Source organism: Nyctibius grandis, chromosome Z (assembly GCF_013368605.1).
Source record: "Nyctibius grandis isolate bNycGra1 chromosome Z, bNycGra1.pri, whole genome shotgun sequence".
Classification (NCBI taxonomy): Eukaryota; Metazoa; Chordata; class Aves; order Nyctibiiformes; family Nyctibiidae; genus Nyctibius; species Nyctibius grandis.
This window is the reverse complement of record NC_090695.1, coordinates 1,588,519-1,616,047: the sequence shown is the minus strand read 5'-3', so window position 1 is coordinate 1,616,047 and position 27,529 is coordinate 1,588,519. Positions and strand designations below refer to the sequence as shown.

At 44.9% G+C, this 27,529-nt stretch overlaps 1 protein-coding gene across 1 annotated transcript; it reads right to left on the bottom strand.

Moving 5' to 3' along the window:
• Positions 1-1,051: 1,051 nt before the first annotated feature.
• On the bottom strand, positions 1,052-27,234 carry SKOR2 (SKI family transcriptional corepressor 2). Its single transcript, XM_068423749.1, has 7 exons — positions 25,030-27,234; positions 24,251-24,311; positions 23,851-23,925; positions 16,447-16,512; positions 15,957-16,055; positions 10,410-10,477; positions 1,052-1,114 (listed from the first exon to the last, which is right to left on the bottom strand). The coding sequence occupies exons 1-7, from the start codon at positions 27,232-27,234 to the stop codon at positions 1,052-1,054; spliced, it is 2,637 nt and encodes an 878-aa protein (XP_068279850.1).
• Positions 27,235-27,529: the final 295 nt, after the last annotated feature.

Sequence of the window (27,529 nt, the reverse complement as noted above, 5' to 3'; positions counted from 1 at the left end):
CAAGAGGGCAAAACAGACCAACTTGATGCTTAGATGAATCTCCTTATCTCAGTACGCACAGCTCAAGGCCATCGATACTCGTTATCTAGTTACTCTATACTTACTCCCCATGTTTTCATTTTTAAGTATCGGCTTCTTCCATAGCTCAGGCAAACCTCCATCATCTATACTATCAAACACTTCTCAGATGCCCCAGACTTTCTCTTGAGTACCTCTACTTTGTGCATTGCTGAGGTCTCTACGTATGAATAGCTGTTTTTTCCTAATCCGCCTACGCCACCTCAGGGCTTTTTTCAGTGAATCCACAAGCCAGATTTTGTGGCATAACACAGTAGCAGGGCTACCAGCTTTTTGCTTCTCTGTCTCCAAGCCCTAATCTTCTTGTTTTAGCTGAGAAAAAGAGAATGTCGTTTAAATGTTAAGGCTTTAGCACCCAAAACTGGAATATCCCAGGCCACTGATGATGGAGACGGTGTTTATTCTAACTGAACGCTTCTAAAAACCACTCCTGAAAAATGCAGTGTTGGGTTTAGGAAGATCCTACACGTGGGCAACAGGGTAATCGGCGTCTGCAGGAGACTGAACTACAGAAGACAGTATCGGTGTAGTTCTGTAAAACTCCGAAAATGCTCTTTCCTGGAGCTGAAGAAGCTCCATTATGGGTAGAAAACTCCATCCCTGCCTACCTGCGTGTGAACTTTTTTCACATAGTGAATGCAAAGGTATTTCCCTCCTTCTGCTGAAGTTACACGACCTTGATGCCACTTTGCATTGCCAGAGAGCAGAAGCACCTGCTCAGGCGCGTAGGCCTGGATTCACCCAATGGTCAGCACTCAACAGCACGTCCTACCCCAGTGAAGCCTCGTAATTCGTGTGACGTGTCAATTATCAGCTTTAGACCATAGCATGACACCTCCATAGACAGAGCTTTTAGACCAGAATCAGTAACATCATTCAACAGAATGATTCTCTTAATTCCTGCAATGCCTGCACAGAAAAACATGATGGCCAGGCCAGGCAGGATAAGATCTCTTCTTTCAGAAGCTCACCTTTAGCTTTTGCTGAGGTGCGCACCGAGCTTTTCTTTCCTGATCAAGCTTGCTGCATAGGGAATCTGCAATGACACAGAAACAAAGCCACTGCTTTAAGCCAAGGTTTGGCTAATGAAACATCCAAGCTGGAATCCCTGCAAATGAAAGGTTTTGTTTGCCGCCCTAGATCATTTTAGGAAACGGTGCCTTAAATTAAAGGATTGAACTCTTTGCAAAACTGCAAGAATGTTGAAGCAGAAATAAAATAAAAATGGACCAAATTAAAACGACAGATATGTCTTAAAATTCAATGCAAAGGATATCTTATGACGTTTTGTTTGCATCAGTTGCTGGCAAAAATAAAGCCACCACCCATGCTGCTACCTGCGAGAGGACAAAAATCAGCTGTCTGTAACAGAGCAGTCAACACTCACTCATCACTGCCAGCCAAAATACAGCAGTTTGGGAGTACGAGACTTCTTGTATTTATATCACCTTAATTAGGAAGTTCATAATAGTTATCTCTGACTTGCACCAATCTGAGGGAAGCCACTGAAGTGGAACAAATAATTAAAGAAAAACAGAACAGGCATATTAGGGAACATAGTTATATTTAGAAACAAAGTGGGATGATGTGCTCACTGGCAACTGGGAATACAGCAGAGGGCTGCTCTTTTTCAGTGCTTGGCCTTTAGAATGCAACAAAACTAAATTGCTCTGAGATTTCTCCATAGCTGGAAATCCAAGTGACTACAAATTCACTATTCTTCGATGCTGCCTTTTGGAAGGACCATTGCAAGGAATTCAGGTTGGGATCAGAAAAATCTATGTCCCTACACGCCTAGGTGCTGCTGCACACTGAGGTGACCTGCTTCTGCTGTCAGGCACTCCAGAATATATTCACAAATAATGTCAAATAGGTTACTGCAAGCTGACAAATAGGCTGGGCTGAAGTCAGGAGCGAGGCCTTAAGCTGCACGAACAGCAAATGCACAGAGTTTGAGTGATCCGGCGCACACACACGATAACATACTACAAGCATGTGAATTTACATCCATACCCACTGACTATATACCTAGCACACATTCTTGTGCATCATCCCTGGTTTGGTTTTAATTACATTATGCCTCACAGTATGTCAGGATGTTTGTGTGAGTTGTGCTCAGCGTGTCTCTGGTGTAAAGTGCAGTGTCATCTCCCTCCATCCCTGCCTTCCTCAATAAGGAAAAGAACAGCGAAGGCTCTGGATGAGAGGAAAGAAGGGGGCATGTGCAGCTCAGGAGCTAACCCTTTCATCTCGTAGGAAAGGAGGTCAATGTGATTGAAAGGAGCAGCACCAGGAAGCAGCAGTGTCTGCAAAGATGAGCCGTCTGGCTGAATGAAAGAAGCCTTTCACAGGGGCATGCTGCTTCCCCCACTACACAGCCCTGGGAAACGGGAAATAGGTGTGCACAAACTGAGAGGATCAAACCACTGAGGACCTGAAAGACTCAGGATACAGGTGTTTTGTCTGACTACTCTTATAATCCGTACCCTTCATGGAAGCTGAAAGCCATCAGGAAGCTTGCTGCCAGATCCCCCCCAAAAAACAGAGCTCTCCCCTCAACCGAGTCCTCAGAGCTGCCTTCCAGGACACGGTGTTTGCAAAGGGCTGGAAAACTCCTCTACGAACTCCAGCAGAGAGGAGTATGCAAAGAAACTGTTTACCTGATCGCCCATTTGCATGGTTTAGATTCGAAAGGGAGCCACAAACAAAGTGCCTGAATAAGCAGATTTCAGTTGAGACCCGTGTGATGCTCCACCAACTGCTTTCTTCCTCTCTCCCACTCACAACGGCCAACAGGCAACATCAGTTTGCAGGGCCGCCAATTATATAGGACATCTCCCAAGCCGTACCGACCTAGATAATACAATGGGGTACATTCTGTCAGAAATTAACTGTTCTTAATCCATTTCTCTGCTATATTTGGCACATCAGCGTCTTTTCAATGTATGTTGGTTTATCCATCCTCCTGGTTATAAATGAAACTGGGAGAGGTGGGTGTCCAATAGGGAAATGTCTACTTTCTTCACAAGTTAAATCACCTACAATGTCATCTTCTAGTTTTGTCATTGGAAGAGTATTTGGTAACTCCGGTGCCACGGTGGAATAGTATTTAGGGCTCTTCATGACAATACAGTCCCCTTTTGCACTTCTGCGGTGACTGTTGCAATGCAGGATAGGATCAGCACTCAAATGGGCATGAAGATGCAATGCGTGACCCTTATCAAAGTTCTGCCAGCAATAACAGAAGTGCAGATAGTTTGTTTTTAAGCAAGCGATCTGATTCTTATGATTAAGCCCCCATTAATAGGAAATATATCACAATGGGAGCAGATCTGTAGGGTGCAGGAGAAAGACCCAGTGTCCATACTGCGTTTCTCTTGGTTTTTTTTCTTCAGGCTAGCTCTAGTCTGGTCCTGGGTAATGATCACCCTTTAAGAGCTAGAGCACACTCCTACGTGTATTTATGGACCACATCCTGGTTTGCTTCATCCGGAAGGAATCCAGTTTGCAAGCTCTGAGTCTGCTCCACGACATGAAGCAAAGTGCAGATAAGCGGACAGGATTGGAGATTCATTTCTAAAGCGCATGTCTGATCCCTGATGCACTTGGACATCCAAGAAGCTTCTGTACACCATCCTCTTTTGGAGACTTCACCTTTGCATCCCATCTCTAGCTGGGGCACACAATGATCCATCACCCTAACTTCTGTTTCTTGAAGAGGGAATCTTCAGTACCCCAAAGCACTATTACCTGATGTCTATGTACAGGTATTTAGTTAAACAATTCTCATTTCATAGAATCATAGAATTGTTTTTGTTGGAAAGGACCTTTAAGATCATCAAGTCCAACTGTTAACCCAGCACTGCCAAGCCTACCACTAACCCATGTCCCTCAGCACCACATCTACATGGCTTTTAAATCCCTCCAGGGATGGGGACTCCACCACTGCCCTGGGCAGCCTGTTCCAATGCTTGACAACCCTTTCGGTGAAGAAATTGTTCCTGATCTCCAATCTAAACCTCCCCTGGCAGAACTTGAGGCCATATCCTCTCGTCTCATCACTTGTTACCTGGGAGAAGAGACCGACCCCCACCTCACTACACCCTCCTTTCAGGCAGTTGCAGACAGCGAGAAGGTCTCCCCTCAGCCTCCTTTTCTCCACACTAAACACCCCCAGGTCCCTCAGACGTTCCTCATCACACTTGTGCTCCAGACCCTTCACCAGCTTCGTTGCCCTTCTCTGGACTCGCTCCAGCACCTCAAGGTCTTTCTTGCAGTGAGGGGCCCAAAACTGAACACAAGATTCGAGGTGCGGCCTCACCAGTGCCGAGTACAGGGGGACGATCCCTGTGCTAGTCCTGCTGGCCACACTAGTGCTGATCCAAGCCAGGATGCTGGTGGCCTTCTTGGCCACCTGGGCACACTGCTGGCTCATATTCAGCCGGCCATAGATCAACAACCCCAGGTCCTTTTCCACTGGGCAGCTTTCCAGCCACTCTTCCCCAAGCGAGTGCACTTGAGACCTCAGTCAGAACACTGTCTAGCCAAGACAGCCCTTCCAAAAGCAAAGCATATTTATTCAGGACAGGAAATAGATCTGCAGCTGAACTGCCACTGGAAAACTACAATCTCTGCACACACGGTGCTTCTGGATAAACGATTAACCAGAAGAAAAAGCATGCACTGATCCTTTGACAGCTGGAGGAGGAATGGAAGTGCCAACGGCATGCCTTAGAGTGTGAGTCTCTGCTATTGTCCTGTGAAAGTATTTATAGCTGTGGGCCGAGTTCAGAGACTCCTTCCTTCCTGGTGAGTAGTGCCATGTGCTCAGGGCAGCGCACGGGTCTGCACAGGACGCAAGGCAATAGAGAGTCACGGCTGGAGGATGCAGTCTCTCCCTTATGTATTTTTAAGTACTGGAGCACACTAATACCATAGAAAAAGGATTTTGCGCACAGGCAATAGCAGAGGCTGGCTTGTGGCTCTCTGGTACGTATGCATCCATTTTTGAACAGAATTTCTACCCACTGTAAAGGAAAGGAAGCTTTTACTTCCTTTTTTAACAACCATTAATTCTACCAGGCATTCCTTTTCTTTAACATTTGAATTTAGTGGTGAAAGAGGCACAGGTCCATCCTATTAACTCAAGGCATACCCAGATGCATTGTCAAGATACAGTTTTGCTCACATGTCTTAAAAAAGCAGACAGTGGCAAACAAAATTCTGCAGTACTTCTCAGCTCACTTTTCTGCACGCTGTCAGGGATGTGTATGCTACCTTTGGCATCAAAAGGACATATTCCCAATTTGTACCACTAAATCTGGCGAGGAACTCCACCACAAATCCAATGAATATAACAGAACATACGGAAACAGACCTGCAGTATCATCCCAACTGCTAAAGCACAGAAGAAACAATTAATGAAAAAAAATATAAACATCTCTTTGGGGTTTTTTGGGGGGGGGCAAGGTAGTGAAATCTGCCTTGGAGTATGCAAGACACAGCAAACACAGAGTTCCAGAAATGCTCTTTTACCTGTTATTATCTGGGTGTCAGTGGACAGGTACTTCAGCACAAGATGCAGCTCAAGAAATCCAAGAGCCATTCTGCTGAACCAATGTTTGCCTCTAACATTCTTGGCAAATGAATGTTTGGACCACTTCAAGCAGAGGACCAAAACACAAATCTCCATAAAGCACTGCTATTTCCTATTTCTACTTTTCGAATACAGAGTGACAGACACACGGTGACCAAGGTCTTCACACACAAAAATGTGGATATTCCTTGTTTGAATAATGAATACATTAGTTGTACAAAGCACCTACTTTCCATATACAACCGAAAATAGGAATTAAACCTACTGGTGCTTTTCTTAATTACAGTAGGACCCAGAGGAACATGATCTTATACCTCTGAAGATCTATCAACATTATCACATGGTAGATTTTTTCTTCTTTTAAACACTCCTTGTGAATCTTTAAAGAATAGGATGAAAGACAATGCAGAGATAGAAAGCAATTTTGCAGGTAGATGGTTCCCGATTTATTTTATTGTCTGCCTCTGAAGAACAGAGTGGATTCAAAGCAGCACTGAGAGCAGAAAGCCATCAAACATCAGAGGAGTTCCAGCTGGATCCACTTCTGAGCTCTGAACATTATTATCAGCCCAAAGTTAGGCTAGTGATGAGGAATTCAGTTCGTGGGAGTATAAATAATTAAACAAACAAACAAACAAAACCAAACCAACACTTTCCACTTGAGCTGGAAAGACAAGGGACTGCCTGAGTAATTCACATTTCTAACATGTCTCCAAGACCTCCTGCCTTTTACCCTTACGTAAAATTAGTGGGATTGATCACTACCTCATCTTAGTTACCTAAACCACAATGGCAGGGTGACGACCACCACCTTAGCTTTTCCTGATGGATAGGTTACAACTGTGGTCAGCGCTTCCTGGGAACCTACAAACTACTTGTAAGGTACCCCTGAAAAGAAGTTAAAAAACCCTAGCCTGTTTGCAGGAGCTTGAATTTGCTGCTTGGTGTTCTATTTCTCTGTAGAGGGGTTCACAAAAACATAAAAGGATAAAAATCATCATGCTGGGAACGCTGCTTCTGATCTTTTTCTGCCACCAGGCAGCTAGAAAGAAAGTTCATGCTTTTTAAATTTGATCCACCAACACAGCTGCTCAGAAAACACTATCAGACAGATACAGAGCCTCAAGCAGGAGCTGACTCGGTACTTTGTTAGGCTGTCTGGGCAGAAACCAAGATGATCCATATGAATCCATACGTAAAATCCATATTTTATATATGACCTCCAAGTACACGCACTGTACTTAGCCAATCTGGGAAACAGCACTTTGAAGGAAGAAGAAAAAATGCATTCAGTGATTTAAGATCCATTTTCTTGTTAAATATGACAATCATTTGCTTCTTGGCACGTGGCCTAGAGCTTGGCACAAACAGGTTGCAATACCTCCTGGTAGCTGCTCTGAACACTCTGACCAACTCCCTTCTCAACAGAAATTGCTGATGGCCACACAACGTCCCACTGCTTCAGCTACCTACCAAGCCAGGTTGTGTCCAAAGAAGTCAACACCCATCACAGAGGATGTAACAGAACAGGACCCACCTCCCATTTTCCCAATGATCTGAGCCCTGCTCCTGACTTTCAGGAAACCATAAAATATCTTTTTTAAAAACTCAGGAGCGGACAGAGCATTAAAATAAAACCCCATTGATTAAACACTGCTTTAACTGAGGCTTTTAATGAAGAATATTAAACCCACGTCACTGCCAGGCGCTGCGGGTGCAGTGAGGGCCGGGGAGCAGCAGATGGCACCTGGAGCCCATGCCAGCGTCCCCCGGAGCTGCCACCCCACTCAGCGCGGCTGCTCCCCACGCGTGAAGATTTAGCATCGCCTTCTGCACCGCAGTTTCACAGTGTCACCCAAGAACTGTGAGAAAAAAGGGTTACGTGGGGTGTTCAGTACTGGCTGGGCATGAAGCACTACCTTCGAGCGGTCCTTTCCGTGTAACAGTCAGGTTACCGTGGGTGTTGACACTAAAAGTTTTCAAATACAATTATATTTGGTTAATTATTTCACGCTTAGCTTCAGCTTGTTATATTCCAGACATATCTGACACATCAAACACTCCAAGGTAGTTTATTTTAAAGTCTGACTACCCAGTTACACAGCTTGAAGCATTCCAGTTCGGGGTGAGTGAGACCATCGTTAGGGCAAAACCTGCCTCTGGTACTCACTGTTATAGGAGATGCCTTCATGATCATGCACAAGTCTTCAGGAAGGACTAATTTAAGTTGTATAATCCTTCAGCGGTGAGAAAACCCACAAGAAACTGACTCTGTGCATTTATATTGTTTGTAAAATAAAAAAAAAAAAAGCAATTAAGCCAAGTTATGTGGCTATTATACCAGCAAATTTTGAGTTTAATACTATAAAGGTATATACCTATGAAGCTGTAAGTAAAATTAAGATGTGAGTATGCATTAAACGCTTCTGCTTTTCTCTTTGCACTTCCATGTTAACAAGAAAATTAGGTGTGGGCAGCTCTGTTAAAGCAATAGTATAGTGTCCCAGGAATATACAAAACAAAACAACCTGCCACTGTTAAAAACAAAACAACGACAAAAAAAACAAACAAAAAAATCAAACATAACCATGCTTTTTGAGTGTTCTGCACCAAAAACTTTAATTCATCTGTGCCATAACGCAAGAAGGAGTAAGGAGTTCTATCATTAGCACATTCAGCTCATTAATCTTAATTCTAGATACAACCATACAAAAATATATTCACATGAATGAATTAAAGTAACTGCAGGGATTATCACATCAAAAGTGCTGACTCCATATCAGTTATCAACCAAAACATCACTGAAGATTTCTGCACCCAGCTTAAACAAACACACTGGTTATTTGCAGCAGTCTCTCAGTTCTTCATATGCAAACATGCTTTTATCGGTCTCATTGATACCCAACCTGCCTTGATGATACAAGGAGGGACACCCAAATCTGAGCATAAAAACTTACTGATGATTAGACAACATTTCTATTAATGATAATTAAACTCAGGCAGCCACAGTGAGTGAAGAGGTCCTAAACTGTTGGTGCAAGACATTAAACGTTGAAACTATTCTCTGTAAGTACATTCAGGCAGCTCTGTTTAATGATTAAATGACTATTAGTCTCTCTGTAGCACGCATCAGTAAGTGAAGAGGGTGTGAATTACACGATCATATTTCTTTTCCTGCCCAAGAAAAAAGCACTACACTGAACCTTATGATTTCTCCACTTCTTCTAAATCAGAAAAACCACCACAGCTGATTCACTGGAGGTCTGGCATATCTAGTTTCAGAAACAACTTCACAACTGGGCCACAAACTGAATGGCAGAGATGATCCATCGTCTCCCTGGGAGGAAGAGTAAGTTAGCCCCAAGTTCAGCTGACACAGGAGATAAAGGCTGAAGTGGGCCCCAAACTTTGTGCTTAAATGTGCTTCACAGCAGGAATCAGACAGGTCACCTGTCTCAAGTCCAAAGCAGCAAGGGAAGTGCTTTTCAGGATGGCATCCTAATTACCAACTTCTGTGACAATGCAATTCACAGATCAAGCCAAACTCCTTGCCTGGCATTGGGAGACAAAGGGGAACGCAGTAACAACTGGAGGTATTAAAGGAAAAGAGTGGAGACCAGCAGCAAAAAAAATCTCCAAAGATGTTCTGGTCTTGAATTTCCTCCATAAACAACCTCCTTCAAGCACCCTCCATCTCTCATTGAAAACTCTGAAGTCAGCAGGAACAGGAATGTTCGGCAGCTCTAAAAATAAGGCCACTCTTAAATGTCTCTAAACATAGGTGCACAAGTTTGACAATCCTGGCCTTCAGCTTTATTTTTATGTCCTAACCCATCAATTAGAAAATGACAGTACCAGAAGGCTGGACAACGCCTTCTTCACACCAGAGTCTGCGACAAGCACAAGGAAAATTTAGATGCTCAAGCACAGGGTTGATTCAGGTAAGTGGGGGTATTTGGCAAGCCTGCCTCAAAAAAACCCTGTTGAACAACGTCAGACTGATCACAGAAAAAGCACTAGCAAATAAAGCATTAGCTGACAGCCTCACATTCATCACAATGCCCAGCTCTTAAAACCACGCTAAGCAATATCTGAGTAAGAAACACCTTCACATACTCCACACCCCTTGCTTGTACTGGATTAAGTATGTTATGTTTTCAAAACAACACAGTTGTACGCAATGATCTAGAGTTGCACCAACACACACACAAAATCCCTCTTGATTTTAAAATAACAAGACACCAAACAGCAATGTGTGCCCTCACTAAACTGTGTTTTGGCAACTTGATCCTTTACTGCTGAGTTAAGCACTTCTTCTAGTGGCTGAAATTTGAAAAAGACACAGCCTAAGGTTTATTTGCCAGTGAGAAGCTGGCCTCACAACGATTCCCTACTGAGGGCTGAAATGCACCCTTTGGCAACTCAAAGTTAGAAACATTTAACTGCTTAAGGTTTACTGATTCAGTCCTCACGTTTCTCTCTCAAGAAGCACCTCTCAGTGTCAACACATTTCGTTCAGTTGAATGACCCATCTGGTTACTGTATGAAAGTAAATCTCCAGGTAATTAGACTCTAAACCAGCTGAGAACTGCATGCTTACGTCTTGCTAAGTATAAGGTAATATGAGCTCAGTAATAGGACATCTGCAGGGCTCACGAAGGAAAAGTTTGAGGAGTGCATTTAAAAAACATAAAGTGACAGTTCGTAACACTTTTAGCAGAGAAGGCAAACTTACAATTTGTAGCTGCTGTACCATTTCTTCTCTGTATGCCAGTTCCCGCTTCATCTGATCTTGAAAATTATCTATGAGGGGGGGGAAAAAAAGAACAGGCGCAGTAATTAAAACAGAGCCCCCACAGCAGAATTCATATATATCAAATGAAATCAAACCCAATCACTACTGAGGAATTGTGAAGCACTACAAAGCTCTTCACCCAATTAAAACTCATGCCTAACAAAAACTTCTTCTGGAGGAGGAGACACTATAGACAACAGAAAAACTGTGGAAAAATCAGATTCAGCTACTTGCCCAATTACCAAATGTAGGCTGTGAAATTTCTGTCGCTATCATTCATTCTCACAGGGATTTTCTCAATGGGCCAGACTCTGCAGTCATTAGTCAAACTTCTACCAACACTGAAGAGCAAAACCTGCTCTTCTTTGCTTTGGCATAAATCTGTTGACATCAATAGGGATTGTCCAATATGTGAGAAGAGAAAACATTCAAGGATACAGGGTTTGATTTGTAGTTTGTAAAACAGTGCTGACGGATCTGAACAAAACTCAGACTAAAGCTCCATAAAGAGTGACGTGAAAGTCAGAAGGGAAAAAAAGTCTTTGAAAGGGAGATCCTGGACAGCTGGGTTACAGCACAGGCCAGCCTTCCTTCTCCAGCAGCTCCTCCTCCCCTTATTTTCCTCCTCAGCAACCATTTCAGACAAAACTTCATTTGGTAGAAGATTAACTGCTCATCTGCATTCCATAACATTGCTCTTGGAGGTTGGGAAAAAAAGACAGAAAAATATAAACAAAACTATTGACAAGAGGCAAATAACTTGGAGGGTTTCATGATGGAGACCTGGGTGCACTGATGGGATATTAAATGGAAGAGGAAGGAAAACCCACTGCAACCAACATAATTTTGATCTGGGAGACTGAAGCCTGTCCTGGCCCATGGGAGCAGCAAGATGAATGCCAACAGAAATTAGCATGGAGCACCTCAACACCCAGAGCCTGGAGAAGGGCACTAAAGGCCAAGGCAGCTAAAATGGTTTATTTACAACCAACCAATTAAAGGAGTTAAATAGTCATGCTGGATGCTGGGACACTAGCCCAGGACTCAGGAAGCCTGGGTTCAATACCTGTTCTATGGACTCTGTGTGTGTGTCTCTTCATGCCTCCTTTCATCACCACTAAAGCAGGAATAACAGCACTGCTTCATCTGCCAGGTGCATTGGGAGAATTAATGGATTAAGTGACTGGGGGATAATTCAATAGCACAGTACTGGGAGTCACAGAAACACCTACATTGCAATGGAAAGATTTGAGCCCAGGTGAGAATGAGCAGCTCCTATTAATGCTCTGTGTGTTGCCGCAGTGCTGGGAGCTCACCCACTCCCAAACCAGCCGCACAGCCTCACCACGACTTCTCAACCCCAAAAGCAGGAGTAGGAAGGCAGTGAGAAGCCGTGGCACGACACAGTGGAGAGGAAGGACATATCTCACCTGCAGGGAAAGGGGACATGTCCCCACCAAGTATGGGTGTAGGAAGGAGCTAGAAAAAAGTACAAGGGGGCAGAGCTCTGTCCTCCTCTTTCACACAAGAATTTTGCCCTCTCTGAATGATGAGCAAGATCTCATTTAAAAGGCAAGAAGGCACTTTAGTACAACAAGAAAATAGCAAGGAAACAAAGAAAGAGTCAGAAAATTTGTCAGGCTGAAACCATCAGGATCCAGCACAACCACACAGAAAATGACACGACAACATTATCTTAATAAATTTCTTCAGATTTCAACTAAATGCCAACAGAATTTTTTAGCCTATTCCCCCTACTCCAACAAGACCAGAAAAAGAAACCAACAGAAATAAAGCAGGTTTGCAGCTCCTCTCTTCCTAGCCCCAAAAAAGCCGTGCAGTATAAAAAGGTGACCACCTCCTGTCCTGGTCACTAAAGGCTGACAGATCTGTGCTAGCTACTACTGAGATCCTCCAGTTTCACTCTGGATAGGCTACATGGAGAAATTTTCCTTCTTTCCTCAATACTTTCCTCTCCACTGCCTCTTCACAGGCTCATCACCTCTCAGAACAAATAGCTCAGAAATCTTGCTCAGTCCTGCACTCCAAATGTCCAAGCTCACAGTGGAAATGGAGTGTTAATGGTAAGGATAATGTTTTTTTCCAGCAGTATTTATCTGAGTCTGAATGCTTACAGACAAAGCCATGAGCAATGCCCAAAAGATATGAATATTTAAATAGTTTTCTTAACACAAAATTAAATACTTTAACTATCCAGACAAATTCTCTGCCATTTTATTACCACGTTGTTAAATGCAGTCGGACAAAATGCATGCCAGCCGACACCAAAGGTACAAACCAGTGGAGGGTTCTGTGAGAACATGCCATCAACTGTGCACAGGTGCTCATATTTCTATCAGGACAGTAAATTCTTTGATTTTCTTCAAGTGATCTGATCTTTTTTTAGTTTCTTCAAGTGATCTCTGCGTTGAGAGATCTTACAGGCAAAGGAAAACCTCATCTGCAGCTTTCAAGTACAATACAATATAAAAAACAAGGGTGCAAACAGCAGAAGACAAGGTCTGCTGTTTTATAAATTATGACAGACCACATTTCAAGCAGGTACAAGATGCCACAGAGAAGTGTGCAGCATTGTACTGCTAAATGAGCTTGCAAATCAGATCAGTTCTCATTTAACAGTGGTTTCCAGGAGGAGAACATAGAAACCAAACACCATTTACACACAACACTGCATAGCACTGCTGTGAGAGGTGATTTGATGCTATTAATGTGTAATGCCCCAAACGTGCTTAGTTCTAAATGCAAGGCCCAAAAAAAGGTGACTTTCAAGTTAACTCCAGGTAACCTGACAGGAGCATTTTCTAGAGACACAGCACTACCTTCCACATCTCACACATTGGCTCCCTGCTGAAACAGGGATGAATTTTCTCCTATTTAAAAAAGGCTGAGAAGACTTAAAAGCCAAAGGCTCCTCACTTACCCACGGGCAGTGCAAAGCACAGGGAGAATCACCCTCACCCGTGGGAGTGAGAATTACCCCAGCAATGTGTTCCTGTCCTCAGCAGCTTCAAGGATGGGGACAGAGATTCAGTCCCCATGGCCACTCAGCCCAATGCTACAGTGAGCCAGACTGGGATATAGAGACTGTTACCTGCCTGCTCTTCTCTCCCTTGTACAGCCTCAGATGTCTCCAAGCCATGATAAATCCATCAATACAATTTTAATTTTACCTCCACTTTCCTTCAGTTTGATCTCTCCCTAGCTCCTCCCTATCCAACACACCACAGGCAGTTATGAATTTGGGAAATCTGGCAAAACAAATCATTTCTAATACCTGACCTAAAGCAGCAACCCTGGCCAGCAGCGAGAGTCTGGACCAGACCCCACCTGTTTTGCTGGAACACATACTGCTCTAGAGGACAAACCACACTTATCTTGGATTTTACACTTACTTGCTTTACAAAGACCCTTCTTGTTTTATTATATGTGGAGGAGGGGTGTTTTTTTGGTAAATCTAAATCTGTAAATAGGTTTTACGGTCACTTGTATATATTGTTTATAGCCACACTATCTGTTTTCTATTTTAATCCTGAAGAAAATTGACCACTACTTTGCGGTACATTGAAACCACATATTTTTCAAGCCGGCATACAGTCACCACTTCCTTGGTCGGCCGTACATGTTCTTTTCTTTTATTTGAATTGTATTTCATGTGGTTTAATTGCAGCGTTTATTTACACGGCAATGACAGAGCATTAATTTTATTGTAGAAGAACAAAAGGATAAATGAGTGACCTGAATGGCAGAACTCCAAGATGTCATTTTGCCAATACCACATATCAGTGTTTTGATCTACACAAATTATTTCAAAATTACCTCACTCCCAAACCCTAGTAATGACTAAATTTATACTGAAGGATGAGGTTATCCTCCTTTCGTTAATATCTGCACCACCTCAGGCGGCTCTTGTCCTTTATTTATGAAGTTAAAGTCTACATCTTTCAATATTTGGACTAAAGATGGAGTCATTCCCAGAGTCCTCACTCTTCCTTTCTTCCCCGAACTTAGCCTATCTGATGCTACAGAAAGGAGTAAAAACATATTTTCTTTAATAATAGGAAAATGTCATCTGTGTTCCCATATTTTCCTGCAATCCATGGAGGTGCAACATTCCTCAGCTTGCAGCAGTGGGTTTGGGTTGACTGACTTACCTCAGGGGTACTGGCAATACTGGTTTTTGTCCCTGGAGTTTTTATGAAGGAACTCGGAGGACTAACAAAAAAAGAGTTTCTGAACTCTTCAAGAAATTATGATAAACCAGCACGAAGGCATTTTGCACCGAGTGCTGGTCAAACATTTCAGTCATGCAGGATTTAAGAGAAGTTAGGAAATGGCAGAAGAGCCTGACAGTTAGTCTGGGAAGGTTTTAATGTACCTGTCTTGGCTTACTGTGGGTCAAGTAACTCCACGGTGCTCCATCCACAAAACAAGGACAAAAATGGAGAGTGCTAAAAAGCAGAGTTTGAAAAACCTCACATCATCAACATTAGGAAAATATTGAATGGAGATACTGTCAGACCTCCTTTGGACTCCATGAAGGAGCAAAAGGTGGGTTCAAACACGCTTTTTCCTTTAGGCTGCATTTAATACTGAACTGGGGGGACTGTCTGGGCAGGCAGCTGCAGAGCCATGACAGCCAGGCATGGGGAAGCCTGCACAACAGTACTGATCTCTATGTGGTGCTGAGTTACAGATGAGCAAAGAGCAATGGAGATGCCTTGGTCACTCCATCTCTGTAACACTACATTCATTGCATGTTGGAGAGCCCTCACTGTGTCTTCTAGCTTGTCCTGGTGTACATGGGATTTATCCTGGAAGCATGCTTTCCCCTGTTGCTGCCAGTGTAATTCAAAAGGCCTCAATCAATAGGTCTTTTTCCATATCCCTGTGCCTGCAGTTCAACTTTCTGGCAGCTTCATGAAAACCCTACTAATTGTCCATTTTGTTTTCTTTTATTTAACACATGCCCAGAACATTCCATCACCCCTAGGCAGCACCCTGCTCATCAGCTGTTGTGAAAGGGCCATCTCAAACAGCCTATCTCAAGAGGAAAAATCCAAACAGGTCTTTCTACTCCTAAACACAGGCCAAACCAATTCTCCAGCACCAGCTGGAACCACCTAAAGATGACTATGAAGTACCCTGTCTTCAAAAGCCTCCGAGCAGCTGGTTCCACCAACATCGCTGTACCCCAAGCCCCAGACTTCTTTCTGTCTACTCACTGTATTCAGTGTTATCAAAAGCAGTAGAATATACATACACCAAAACAGACATCCAGCTTCAGATTTTCCCTACAAAAGACCTGCTTGGGCAGCCTGAAAAGCCGCGGCAGAAGTGCCATCAACCTCAGCAGAACTAAGCCAAAGACCCTGGCAACACAACTGAGAACATACCTCTCCCATTTTAACAATGTGACAACAACCACCCACCCACAAATAATACCAAAACCACAGATATGTCTCTTACTGAAGACTGGGAAAGACGCATTTCCTTTCAACACCTGGAACTCCTGTTCTAGTCTCCTCCGTAAGTCGATCTGTTCAAACAAAACCTTCTGGAGTTCCTCTAACAAAGAGAAAAGAAAAGTGGTTTTGCTAATCTGTATAAATAATTCTTGAAAGAACAGTTGCAGAGCCATTCATTACTACAGGACAAAATATTTTAGCAGTTATAAAAAAAAAGAAAGTGTTGCACAGACCTACAATAGATTTTGTGCAGAAAGCCATGAATATAAATCAATGTAATATATTATTTTAAAGTATTATATTACAGTGTCATGTATTGATTGATATATATGCATTAATCTCAATTATATCCACCCAAAGGTCCATATATTATTCATATGTTACTTGACAAGCTTAAAATATGGTGCAGAACAAAAGTGCCCCCTATTATCCTCATATTCTATTAAAACAAAGAGCAGTTTTATAACGTAAGAGGCCCTTATTTATTTTACCTTTCCCCATGTTTTCTACATCCTTCTTCAGTGAATGAGGTGAATTGGTTTCTTGCGTGTGTTCGCCTTAAAAAAGAGAAAGAAAAAAGTTATTGATTTACCGATACTGCTTTTCATCAGTATCGTCCTTACTATGCAACTGCTTCAGAGAATCTGGAGTAAAAAGGGGAAAAAAAACAAACAGAGAGAGTAAGATTGAGGTTTATCTACATATCTCTGCGTGCGTAGCACAAATGTTTGCAGCACTTGTATTTGCTTCTAGTTTAATAAAGTATCTACCTACACCACGGCTTCCTACAGACAAGACCTGACATCTCCTCGATACCTAGGAGCACCCCTCTTGCATGTCGTCTGCTGAACTGATCCCTGTTTTCACTCTAACCCCTCTTGAAGATGCTCTTATCAGCAACTAGGAGCGAGCTGAGAAAGAGGCAGAGCCTCCTCTACAGTCTCACCTCCTCTCTTCATGATGGGAAGTCCATGCGATCTAGCTGGGCAGGACCCTGTTCCCAAACCCACAAGCAAAATCCTTTTTGCACCAGCCTCTTTGATTTCATCAGCTCTTTGTCACCTTCTAGTGCTCTACAGGACAGGCTTGTTGTAACTGGATATAATTTATATCCAGCTGAGATAAAATTGACATTAGTGGTATTTGCATCTGAAGGATACACCTCTGAGGTCAACCAATTCAGAGAGTTCTGTCTTAAGGTTGCTCATGTAACTTTTAATCAAATAGTAGTAAAGAATTTTCTAGATAACAGAATTTGGCTGTTTCCAGATATATGCATGCTACTTCTTTCAGCCTTTTTCCTTTACAAATAAAATAAAACAAAATAAATAAATAAAAAAAACTTCACAAGTTGTTAAGTTCACCTGGATGACAGTTTGACTTAAATATGAACCTCCTGACAGAAGGTGTTATTTTCATTATCCTCTGGAATGGTGAAATTTTCCTCTAATTTCTATGAACAGGGTTTTGAAACAAAAAGCCATGAAAAAAGGTTTCTAAAAGAAAAAAATATCACTTTAGCTGAAATTAATGGGAGATTTTCTATTATTTACAGCTGAAATAGAAATGGACTCTCAATAATTAAGAAAATATTTGGTAAACAACGAATTATCGAACTAATTGGACTAATTTTTGGTTTTGTCCAGCCAGTAAATACACATCCTTGACTCTACCAATGAGCAATCACAAGAAAGACATACATATAAAGCTACTCATGTGTTTATGTATTGGAAAAAAGAATCATGGAGGAAATATCTTGGGTTTTTTTGAAAATAAAAAGCCATAGCACTGACTAGGTCACTACACAACAGATAAAATAGCAGCTACTTTAAAAACTCGTACTGTCACCATGCATTTGACAGTAGGTCATCACAATAAGCTGATTTTAAAGTTGAATTGGAAAGTCTTGTTTTATATGCAGTCAGAAATCTTTTTGCAAAACATTCGTTTCTGTTTTTAAAAATCAATGCTTTCTTATATCCAGTAAACGTTGAAGTCATAGTATATGAAACATATCCAATAGCTATGCATTTTAGCATCTGCTATCTCTTCGTTCCTTAAAAAAAAAAAAAAGCAACCACTCGTTCAGGCATACACATTTACACAACTGATATCTGGTGCCAGCAATTCCATTTTAAAAATCTGCTTACATAACACAATGATTAAAAAAAAAATCATTTCTGTGTGATATTTGATATAAACAAAGTATCTTCCTCAGGTAAGTTGTCTCACCACCCTAAAAGAAATAGCAAGCTCAAAAATACATCACCTTTTGGGTTTGAGGTGTTTCCATAATGTAAGATGGCCTTTCTTTTTTTTTTTAGTTAACATAATTCTGTTTTAAACAGGATTGCTAACAAAAGAAGTATTTTGTTATATAAATTAGGGTACACACAAACAAAAAGAAGGAATTTAAGTTTAGGAAGAGTATTTATTGCATTGTAAATATTAGTATATTTTTCCAATCAGTTTCTTTCATTGAGGCATTCTTTTCTGAATGTTTTATGTTCAATTTTGAGAGATAACAGACACGCAGACAGAAGGTAACTGGATTTTTCAAGGGGGAAGATGAAAAAGGCGAAGAGACTAGATGCTAGCACAGAGCATGGCGGCAACGTAGTTCTTTCCCACTTGCTTGGTTGAGCTTTCAGGGCTGTATGTTTTGAGGCTGCCGACTCGCTGGGTCTGAAAGAACTGCAGCAAAATGAAAATAAGAGCATGTAGCATGAAGACTAACTTCCTCAGCATCTGCAGCCTCTTTACTAAACTACTGAAAAGGCTTATTAGAAAAACCCCCATCCTTGCCCCCGAAATAAGTAAAGAACAGGATGGGAAAAGTGAAGGTATTTAAAGGCAAACCTCAGTATATAGGGTTTTAAAGAATAACTGCATTTTTAAACTGCTTTCTGATGTTCAAAAAAAGCCTTGACATTATTATTGTTAAGGGTAATAATAAGTAGATGGGTTTCACCTTTCCAGTCCCCCTGAAAATGATAATCAGGAGCCTACTCTTCTCTGTTTTTCCATACTTCCCAGAGGCCTCATCACGCGTTGTGTACTGTTCTACCTTAATTGAAAGGGAGGAGGTATTGAATATTTAACCAGCTTCCTTTCTCTTAAATGTTAATTAAAAGCTGAATAGGTGTTTAAAAACAAACAAACAGAAAGCCCAAAGAATTTTAATCAGTCTAAGAAAAAAATCACTTCCCCTTCTAATAGCTCCACCATAACTCTCTTGGGCCTTGTCTACACGCAAACTTGTAGCAGTGTTTAAAACAGGAGCACTGAAAGCTGTGCAGCCCCTGGTAGGGACACCTAGTTTTTCTTTAAGGCACACCTACTTCTGTTTATTCAGAAAAATCAAACTATATCTCAACCATCTGCTGGCTAGGGGGAAAAGGGGAAGAAGTGTTCATAGCCAGTTCGCACTGCCTCAGCTAAAGCTTTTGGTACCTCTGTTCTTCCCCAGTAGCTCAGGTGCACAGACATTGTTATTCTGGAATAAAGGTACATGGGTTGTATTTTTGGGTTATACAAACAGCTTTCTTATCCTGGAACATGAACATCCACCCACAGAGGAAAGGAGAAATGATGTCTGTAGGTAGACACACCTTGAATTACTTCATCAATACGCTGAAAACTAAAGGTCACGGTTTGTACATCGACACAACCTCAGCTCTTGTGATGCCACCATTTTATTAGCTCTACACCCACTGGAGTAGTTAAGTTCTGAATTTTCAATAAAAGAAACAAACAGAAACATTTCTAAATTTACTCTTCCCCAAAATAAATGCACATCGCCCTCGTTGCACAAAACCAAACCAGACATAGCCAGGTTACCTCTTCACGCTGTGCCACCTAGAGCAATCTCCAGCGCTCCTTCCTCAGGAAGCTCTCAATGCGCTCTTCAAACAGCAGCTAAAGATTTCCACGCTGGCCCAAGACAACTCAGCTACGTCAACGTGCAACTGCTTTGCCCAGCGCAGAGCTCCGACGGACCGGGAATATAACTCGGCTCTCCTGACTCTCAGCCCTGTGCGTTGTCCTCAACTCACATTCTCTACATCAACCAAAATCATCCACCTGCCTGCGTCTCAGCATCGACCCTGTTATTCCTAGACATACTTAAGTGTCACAGAGCACACGATTCCTGCCAACCAGCTCTGCAGTTCCCTCCCACCAGGTGAGCTTCACCGTCGTGAAGCCCGCAGCATCGATGGTCTACCGTAACTTAAACATCCACCAGTATTTTTAGCTGGAGAGAGCGCTGTCTGCAGACACGAAGACCGCAGCAGTGAAGATGTTGGTATCTTCTGGGTATAAATATATATATCTCCATTTTAAAAACATAGGCAGGTGTGAACCTGTAGATTTTCAGAGCTCCAAAGGCTCCATCTGTATTTGCAATTAATTACTTGCTTTAAGACATGCACAGTTCCTGTGTATGTCCTGAAGAAATCCTACCCTGACTGAAAACATTCACATGTCATGCACATTCATACTGCTTTTTGGGGAAATAATCAATAGGATAATCAGGACTTGGGAAAATACGCCTATTTTAGGAAATTCAATAAGTGTCTTTTAAGCACTTTTCTGTACTGGGGCTGATATACGTATCTTACAAAATATGAAGCATCAAATGTTAATTTGCCCTGAAATTAGTTTAACTTTAAAACAAACCTAGTTCTAATTTTTGCACAGATAAAGTCTAATTTATATTTTAAAACATGGACATCCAATTAAAAAAAATCCACACTGAAGTACTAACGGATAGAGGAGAAAACAGTTTCAGGGTTTCAAACCAAACGTTCCAAAACTGTGACCAACTTAAAAATGTGAAATGTTTTAGAGAGTCAACAAATCAGTCAGCTTTTGGTCTGAACCTTAAGCATATATCTGGGAAGTATTTCTTAACTTCATTCTAGAAGCATGAGGGTTAGAAAATTTCTAATTCTTGGTTTGTTTTAAACGGAAGGCGAGATTCTCACCAGATTCCAGAAGATGAGGCTTCAAAAAAAAAACCAAACACCACATCTAATATTGTGAGACTTGCAAAAAATAAAGAAATTCAACAACGTTTCTCTCTCTTTTAATAATTCAAAGAGAGCTCCTGAGCTCCTTAGGAATAACAGAAAAGAAAAGAGACAGGAATAGTAAATAAGGACCCAGTCCTACAGCCCATCTGCAGTTTTCTCTTTCGTGCAGATCCATGGATTTATGCACAATCTTATTTACTAAGATGCAGTGCTGGGTCCCACCTCTGAAACTTCGCTTTGTCTTCCCTCATTTCAACTTTCAACTTCTTTGCTTTTTTGCAAACGCTTTCTGTAATGAAATTTTCTGTCTTTTAACTTCTGGATCCAATGCTTTACCGCTTATCCCAGTAAAGACAAAGCAACTGTCCAGTCTGCCATACATAATAAACCGGGCTGTTTTCACCCTTCCGTGAGCTACTGTAAATCCACAGTAATTGCAGCAATATTTGCAGAGTTATTCTGGATATATATTTAAGAGTAAATGAAAGAAGAATCTGGCTCACCGTTTCTAGTCTGAACTCTCCTGAAATGCCTGCCAAACCACCTTTTACAAATTAAAAAGAAAAAAAATGGGGAAATTGTAACAAGATTTGCGAAGCTGACTTCTAGCTGTTATTAACACCCAGTTTTAGAGCTCCCCTTTCTCATTAAAACAGATAAAAAACTAGATTGGTTGGGGCACAGCTTACAGAACTCAACTTCTCTTTGAGATAAACACAGTGTTTGCACGGCAGCCTCGCAACGCTGTTGTGTGCCAGACACACGCAGCTCTTCTACCCTTCAACTCCAGCTGCTGAAGGAGGGTCGGGATGGCAAACCGCAGCTTTTCCCTAAAAACCGGACCAGTTACGTAAGTCAGTCACAGTTACCCTTCGAAAATGCCATGGGAATTTGAACAATTTCGAGCTCTTTCCAAGCACTGCCTGACAGAAAAGGAAGGCGGATTTTCACCGACAGTTTACTGGCTACGCAGGATGAATGGCTACAGGATCTTCAAGCCTGTATCTGTTTCAGCCTCGGGAAGAGCTCTGCTTATTATGAATTTTTAAGTTCATTGACACCTTGAGAATAAGAAGCAAACATATACACTGACAAATTATCGTCTCTGGCACAGAAAATTGCTTTTTGTTTTAAGACTCTCTTTAGTAGGTTTAGTTAATAAATACAAGTCCATCTCACACGGAGAGGAATTTCCAGGATCATTTCATCTTTCTTCGTCTCATTAGGAAGGCACAGCTTTAAGTAAAGTCATAAATGTATTAAGTATATTAAAGAAATTGGAGAGCCAAAATATTCTGCAAAATGGTTTGACAACCAAGCAGAAAAGCACTGCGGATACTGTGAAGGCCCAATCCTACACAGATGTACGGATGTGATTCTCTCTGAAGAGAACGGGACTGCTCTTGCTTAGAGAGCAGAGAGAAACCATCGTCAGGAACGAGCTCATGAACATTTTGGATTCCTTTACATCTCAGATCCAACCCCGAGACCTTCAAACACCCAGGTGCTGCTCTCAGTTTACTTAATGCATTTAAGACTCTCCACAGAGTTGAAATATGCACGGTAGTACACCCCTCTGAAAACTAAAATTTACATTTAAATTTACTGTGGTGATAAACATATTGCTACCACGGACTCTCAGTGTCACTGAATACAAAATATGTGCAGTTTTAGAGAGAGAGGAGCTACAACTTCTAGGTAAAAAGCAAAATATCACCATAATTTACTTTTTAAAATGAGCATGGATAGAATCATTTTCTAGAAGACAAAAAATACGTATTTTTTCCAAAATAAATTGGCCACAGTGCAGAACGCTGACTATGCGCAGTGTACTGTATTCCTAAAAATTCTCAGGTTCTTAAGGTTTACTTCTGCTAGCATCACTGCTGTGCTCTCAGTGGTAATTATTTGAAAGTATAGAAGATAATTAGGTGCTATCCATTGGTCCACAACCTCGATCCCTCAACCACAAAATTTACAAAAATGTGAAACGCTGGTACGTTTCTTCCTCATATACCACGTTATTAGTAAGTGTTTCAACAAAATACCCTTTGAAATGGGCTACATTTGTGAATGCGATCTTTCAATTGTTCTCTGCTATTATATAAGATTTCTATAAGATCCCATTTCTTCATTTCCACTCCGTGTACAACTCTCTCTCTCCCCGCTTGCTCTCTCTGTCTCATTTGACAGGCAAATTTGCAGACATTGCCTGAGGATAACAACCTCGTTTGACAGTCAATTAACCGTGAATAGTCAAAGCCAAGGCAGTTTGCATTACATAAATGGAAAATTAGATTCCTTTTTCCCAAGAAACAAAACCCTCTCCTTAAGACACTGCAATAGACAACTTAGTATCAAAACTTCTAATCACGTCTTTCCCAAACCCCTTGGAGACATTTAGCAATCAGTAAAAGGTGGTTTCATTTAATTTGTATAATGTAATTTTTGTAAATGTATTATACATTTTGTGTAGAGATCATTATCATGGAGATAATATAAATGTTGGCATAGATGTCATAAAACACCTTTAATGTCTTTCTGACAGATATTAAAAGCAATAAGCTGTGATCCTTTTTAATGGAAGGTTTCAAAGAGAACATTTCAATTATTGTCATTTTATGCTTTTCCAGCCTGTTTCATTGTGTAACCTGATACATTTCTGAAATTTCTGCTGAAATATGCCCAGCAATTAATAATCTTATTCCTATTAATGTCACTGCTTTCCACCTATTTGCATTTCTCTCAGTTATATTTGCTTGGAATTGTTTTTATCTTTACCCTTGTACTAAATATTCAGACATTTGATTATGAATTTAAGTCTCTGTCTCTTTATCCTCTACCTTCTTCTGAGCCTACCTGCTATATCTCTCCAGAAATCTCCTCCTGAAGGCTCTGAATCTGTGATGAAAAAATTATGCTCCTTGTTCTTATCTGAAATCCAAACAAAACGCAGCGCTTAAAACACTTTTACCAGCAAGAAACCGCAAACCAAAATGAGTATCAGCATCCAGAAAAAAAGTAAATATATATTTGTATATTCAGCACGCACAGAGACGCGTTTTGGATGTGAATGAATATAATGCGAAATTACCACCATAGAGAGACTATTAGAATGTTTAATGGATTTTTTTAATTGAAATCACGGAAGTGATTTATTTTTGTTTAAATCGAGCGATAGAGAACAAACCCACACAGCTCGCGGAGCTGTGAATTCCCACACCTCGTGGTGAGCGGGCAGATCCACGCCTGTACTCACCCGAGAAGGAGTCCTCTTTGGGAGGCAAGATGACTTGATTGCTCTCCTTGCTCTTCTGATTCTAGAAAAACAGAAAGGAGCGAAACGCACGAGATCAGTATCGAAAAGGACTAGGAGCACATAGGCAGTCTCGGGCGGTTTGTCAACAGCGCCCACGGAAACAACATGGTGGGGAATCCCACCGTGGCATCTTCCACAGCCGCCTTTATGGAAGGAGCACATCCCGTTGGAAACTTGCCGGCAACGTGCAGGGTGGGTGAGGGCACCTGGCCTGAGATGGGGCCTGGGTTATTTTCTCCCACTAGTTAATCAGGGATGAGGAGGTCAGGCCACCAAGCAATGGCCACCAACACCACCGACAGCCCACTGGGCAAGGCACCCACTGAATAAATCTGCCGTGTTTATTTCTGTTAGCCTCCAGGGCTGGCCTTTGGCCGCCATGCCCGGGCCGGGTGTGCTTGGCGCGTTGTAAAGCACTGCCGGCTCACCAGCGGGATGGGCACGCCTGGGGAGCAGGCCCTCACCGCTGGGCGGTGGGCTTTGGGTCAGCGTGATTTTGGGGGTGGGAAGGTGGGGTGGGCCAGACACCCCACAAGACCCCGGTGGGCTGTGTCCGACCGTGGCCCACCAGGCCCAGCCTCGGCCTGCCATGGTGGCTGGGGACCCAGTGCCTGACGTGGCGGCATGGGTACCTGACTGTCGGTCTCCCCCACCCAGGGAACCCCGTTCCAGCCCCGGGGAGGCATCGGGAGCGGGAAGGGGCCTAAGGGGACATTTACATCTTTGTAGGAGGGCTGCTCCTCCAGGGACGGATGGTGCGCCGGGCTGGTGCCGCCGCTGCCCGCCCGGGCAGGGCCGGGAGACGGCTGGAGCGGGGCCTGGGCATCCCCGGGCTTCTCCTCAGCGGGCGGCCGGGGGAAGGGCCCGGCGACGGGCCGCTCCCGGCCTCCCTTCTCCGGCAGGCCCCGGGCGGGCGGGAAGCGGCCGCCGGCTGCCAAGGGGTCTCCACCGCGGGGCTCGTCCTCGCCCTCCTCCTCGTCCTCCTCCTCCGGGGGCTTGTGCCCCTCGACGTCCACCTCGGGCTCGTCCTCTTCCTCCTCCTCCTCGTCGTCCTCCTCCTCCTCGCTGCTGTCCTCGCTGGCGAAGCTGCAGCTGGTGCCGCCGGGCGAGAGGAGGCGGTGTTGGGGGTGCGGCGGCGGGGGGAGCGGGTGCCGTTCGCAGCCCGGCTCCTCGGGCGGCGGCGGCGGCGGCGGCAGCGGCAGCAGCAGCTGCAGCGGCGAAGCGGGGCGGGGCGGGCCGCCGCCGTGCAGCTTAGCCAGGCTCTCCGAGTCCTCCTTGCCGCCCACCGGACGGAAGGCGCTAGAGTGGTGGTACCCGCCGCCCGCCTTGCGCCCGGCCACCGCCTCCAGCAGGTGCGGGTGGTGCGCGGGGACCCGCCCGCCGCCGCCGCCGCTGCCCCCCTCCGAGGCGGCGGGCGAAGCGGGCTCCGCGCCGCCGCCGCCAGGGGGCGACTCGAAGAGCGGGTCCCGCGCGGCGGCGGCGGCGGCAGCGGCGGGAGCGGGCGGGGGGGGTGCGGCGGCGGCGGCGGGCGGCGTGCCCAGCCCCGCGGCCCCCGCCTCGCCGCCGGGCTCCGAGAGGTCCAGGAAGGCCTGGCGGAGCAGGCCCGCCCCGTCGCCCAGCGAGCAGCCCAGGGCGCCGGGGGGCTGAGGTGGCGGCTGCAGGTAGGTGGGTACCGGCAGCCCGCCCGGTGTGCGGGGCGGCCAGAACATGCAGAAGGGCGGGTAGAAGGCGGCGTCCTTCCTGCCCGGCCAGAAGAGCCCCGAGAGGCCGCCGCCCGCCGCCGCCGCCGCCCCCCCGCCGGCCTTGTGTGCCACCGCCCCGCCGAGGGCATCGGCTCCGCCGCCGCCCTCCTCCTTCTTGTGGCAGAGGCCGAAGGCGGCGGCGGGGAAGCTGTAGGGGTGCGGGAAGAGCCCCCCGCAGCCGGGGAACTTCTGGAGCACGCCGCCGAAGGAACCCTTGCTGGGCACCGGGATGACCGGGTAGCTCCGCGGGCTCTTGCCGCCGTGCGCCGCCGCCACGGCCTCCTGCAGCTCCTCGTCCTCGTCGAAGCGCGGCCGCTTCTGGTGCAGCTCGGGCGGGGCGGCCAGGAGGTGCGGGCTCAGCAGCCCGCCGCCCACCACGGCGGCCGCCGCCTTCACCGAGCCCAGCGGGTGGCAGGCGGCGGGGGCGGCGGGGGCTACGGGGGCGGGCGGCAGGGCCCGCTTGCGGCTGCCGCCGTTGAACATGGCCTTGACGTCCTCCCAGGCGAAGACCAGCTCGTCCTGGGGGCTTTTGTCGGTGAGCTTGAGGTGACGGCGCCAGGAGTTGAAGTTGGCGGCGTCGGGCTGGGTGTACTTGGCGTCGGGGGTGCGGTGGGAGTGGAAGATGAACTTGTTGGGGGAGAAGTACATGCTGCAGTAGCTGCACTTGATGCACTTGGCCCGGGAGCTGTTGTAGCGGGCGGGGATGAAGCTACCGCGGCAGCCCCAGGCGCATTCGTGGGACACGTCGAAAGCGAAGTTATCCGGCAGTTTAGGGGGCCGGTTCTCCCCCAAGAAGGACTTGCAGAGCCGTTCCGCTTCCCGCTTGGTGATCATACCGCAGCGGCGGGAGGAGATGGGCATGGCCCCGGCCCGACGGAGGATCTCCAGCTGCACCGGCGTGCACTGCACGCAGGTGATGCCCAGAGCCACCCTCCGGTTATGGATCTCGTTATAGCTGAAGTTTTTGAGGAGGGTGTTGGAGATCTGCGCTAAGCACAACCGCTCCTGCCCGTCGATGACCAAGGAGACGATGGGGATGCCGTAGAGGATCACCTGCCCCACTTGGTTCGGTTTCATGGCGGCGTGGCCGGCCCTCGGCTGGTTCATGGGGTCCGGCGGGTAGGCGCTGGACGGCGAGGGCAGCAAGATGTCGGTGGGGCCGGGCAGCGGGCTGGTCGCCATCGCCTCAGCGCCGGGGGGGCTGCTCCGCTCCAGCTGCGGGCGGGGAAGGGGGAGAGAGAGACAGCGCTGTCAGCCGGGGTTGGCGAGGGGGTCCCCGCCGCAACCACACACACCCCCCCGCAAGTCTCCTGGCGTGGTGAGGCGCTGCCCTTAGCCCCCCAAACCCACCCTGGCCTCGCCGGGGATGTGCCCGGGGCCGTGGGGCACACCCGCCTCCGCGCACTCCGGCTCTCCGCGGGCGCGGAGATGACGGGAAATGAGCGAACCGCTCCCGTTACAGGAAGATGCTCCAACC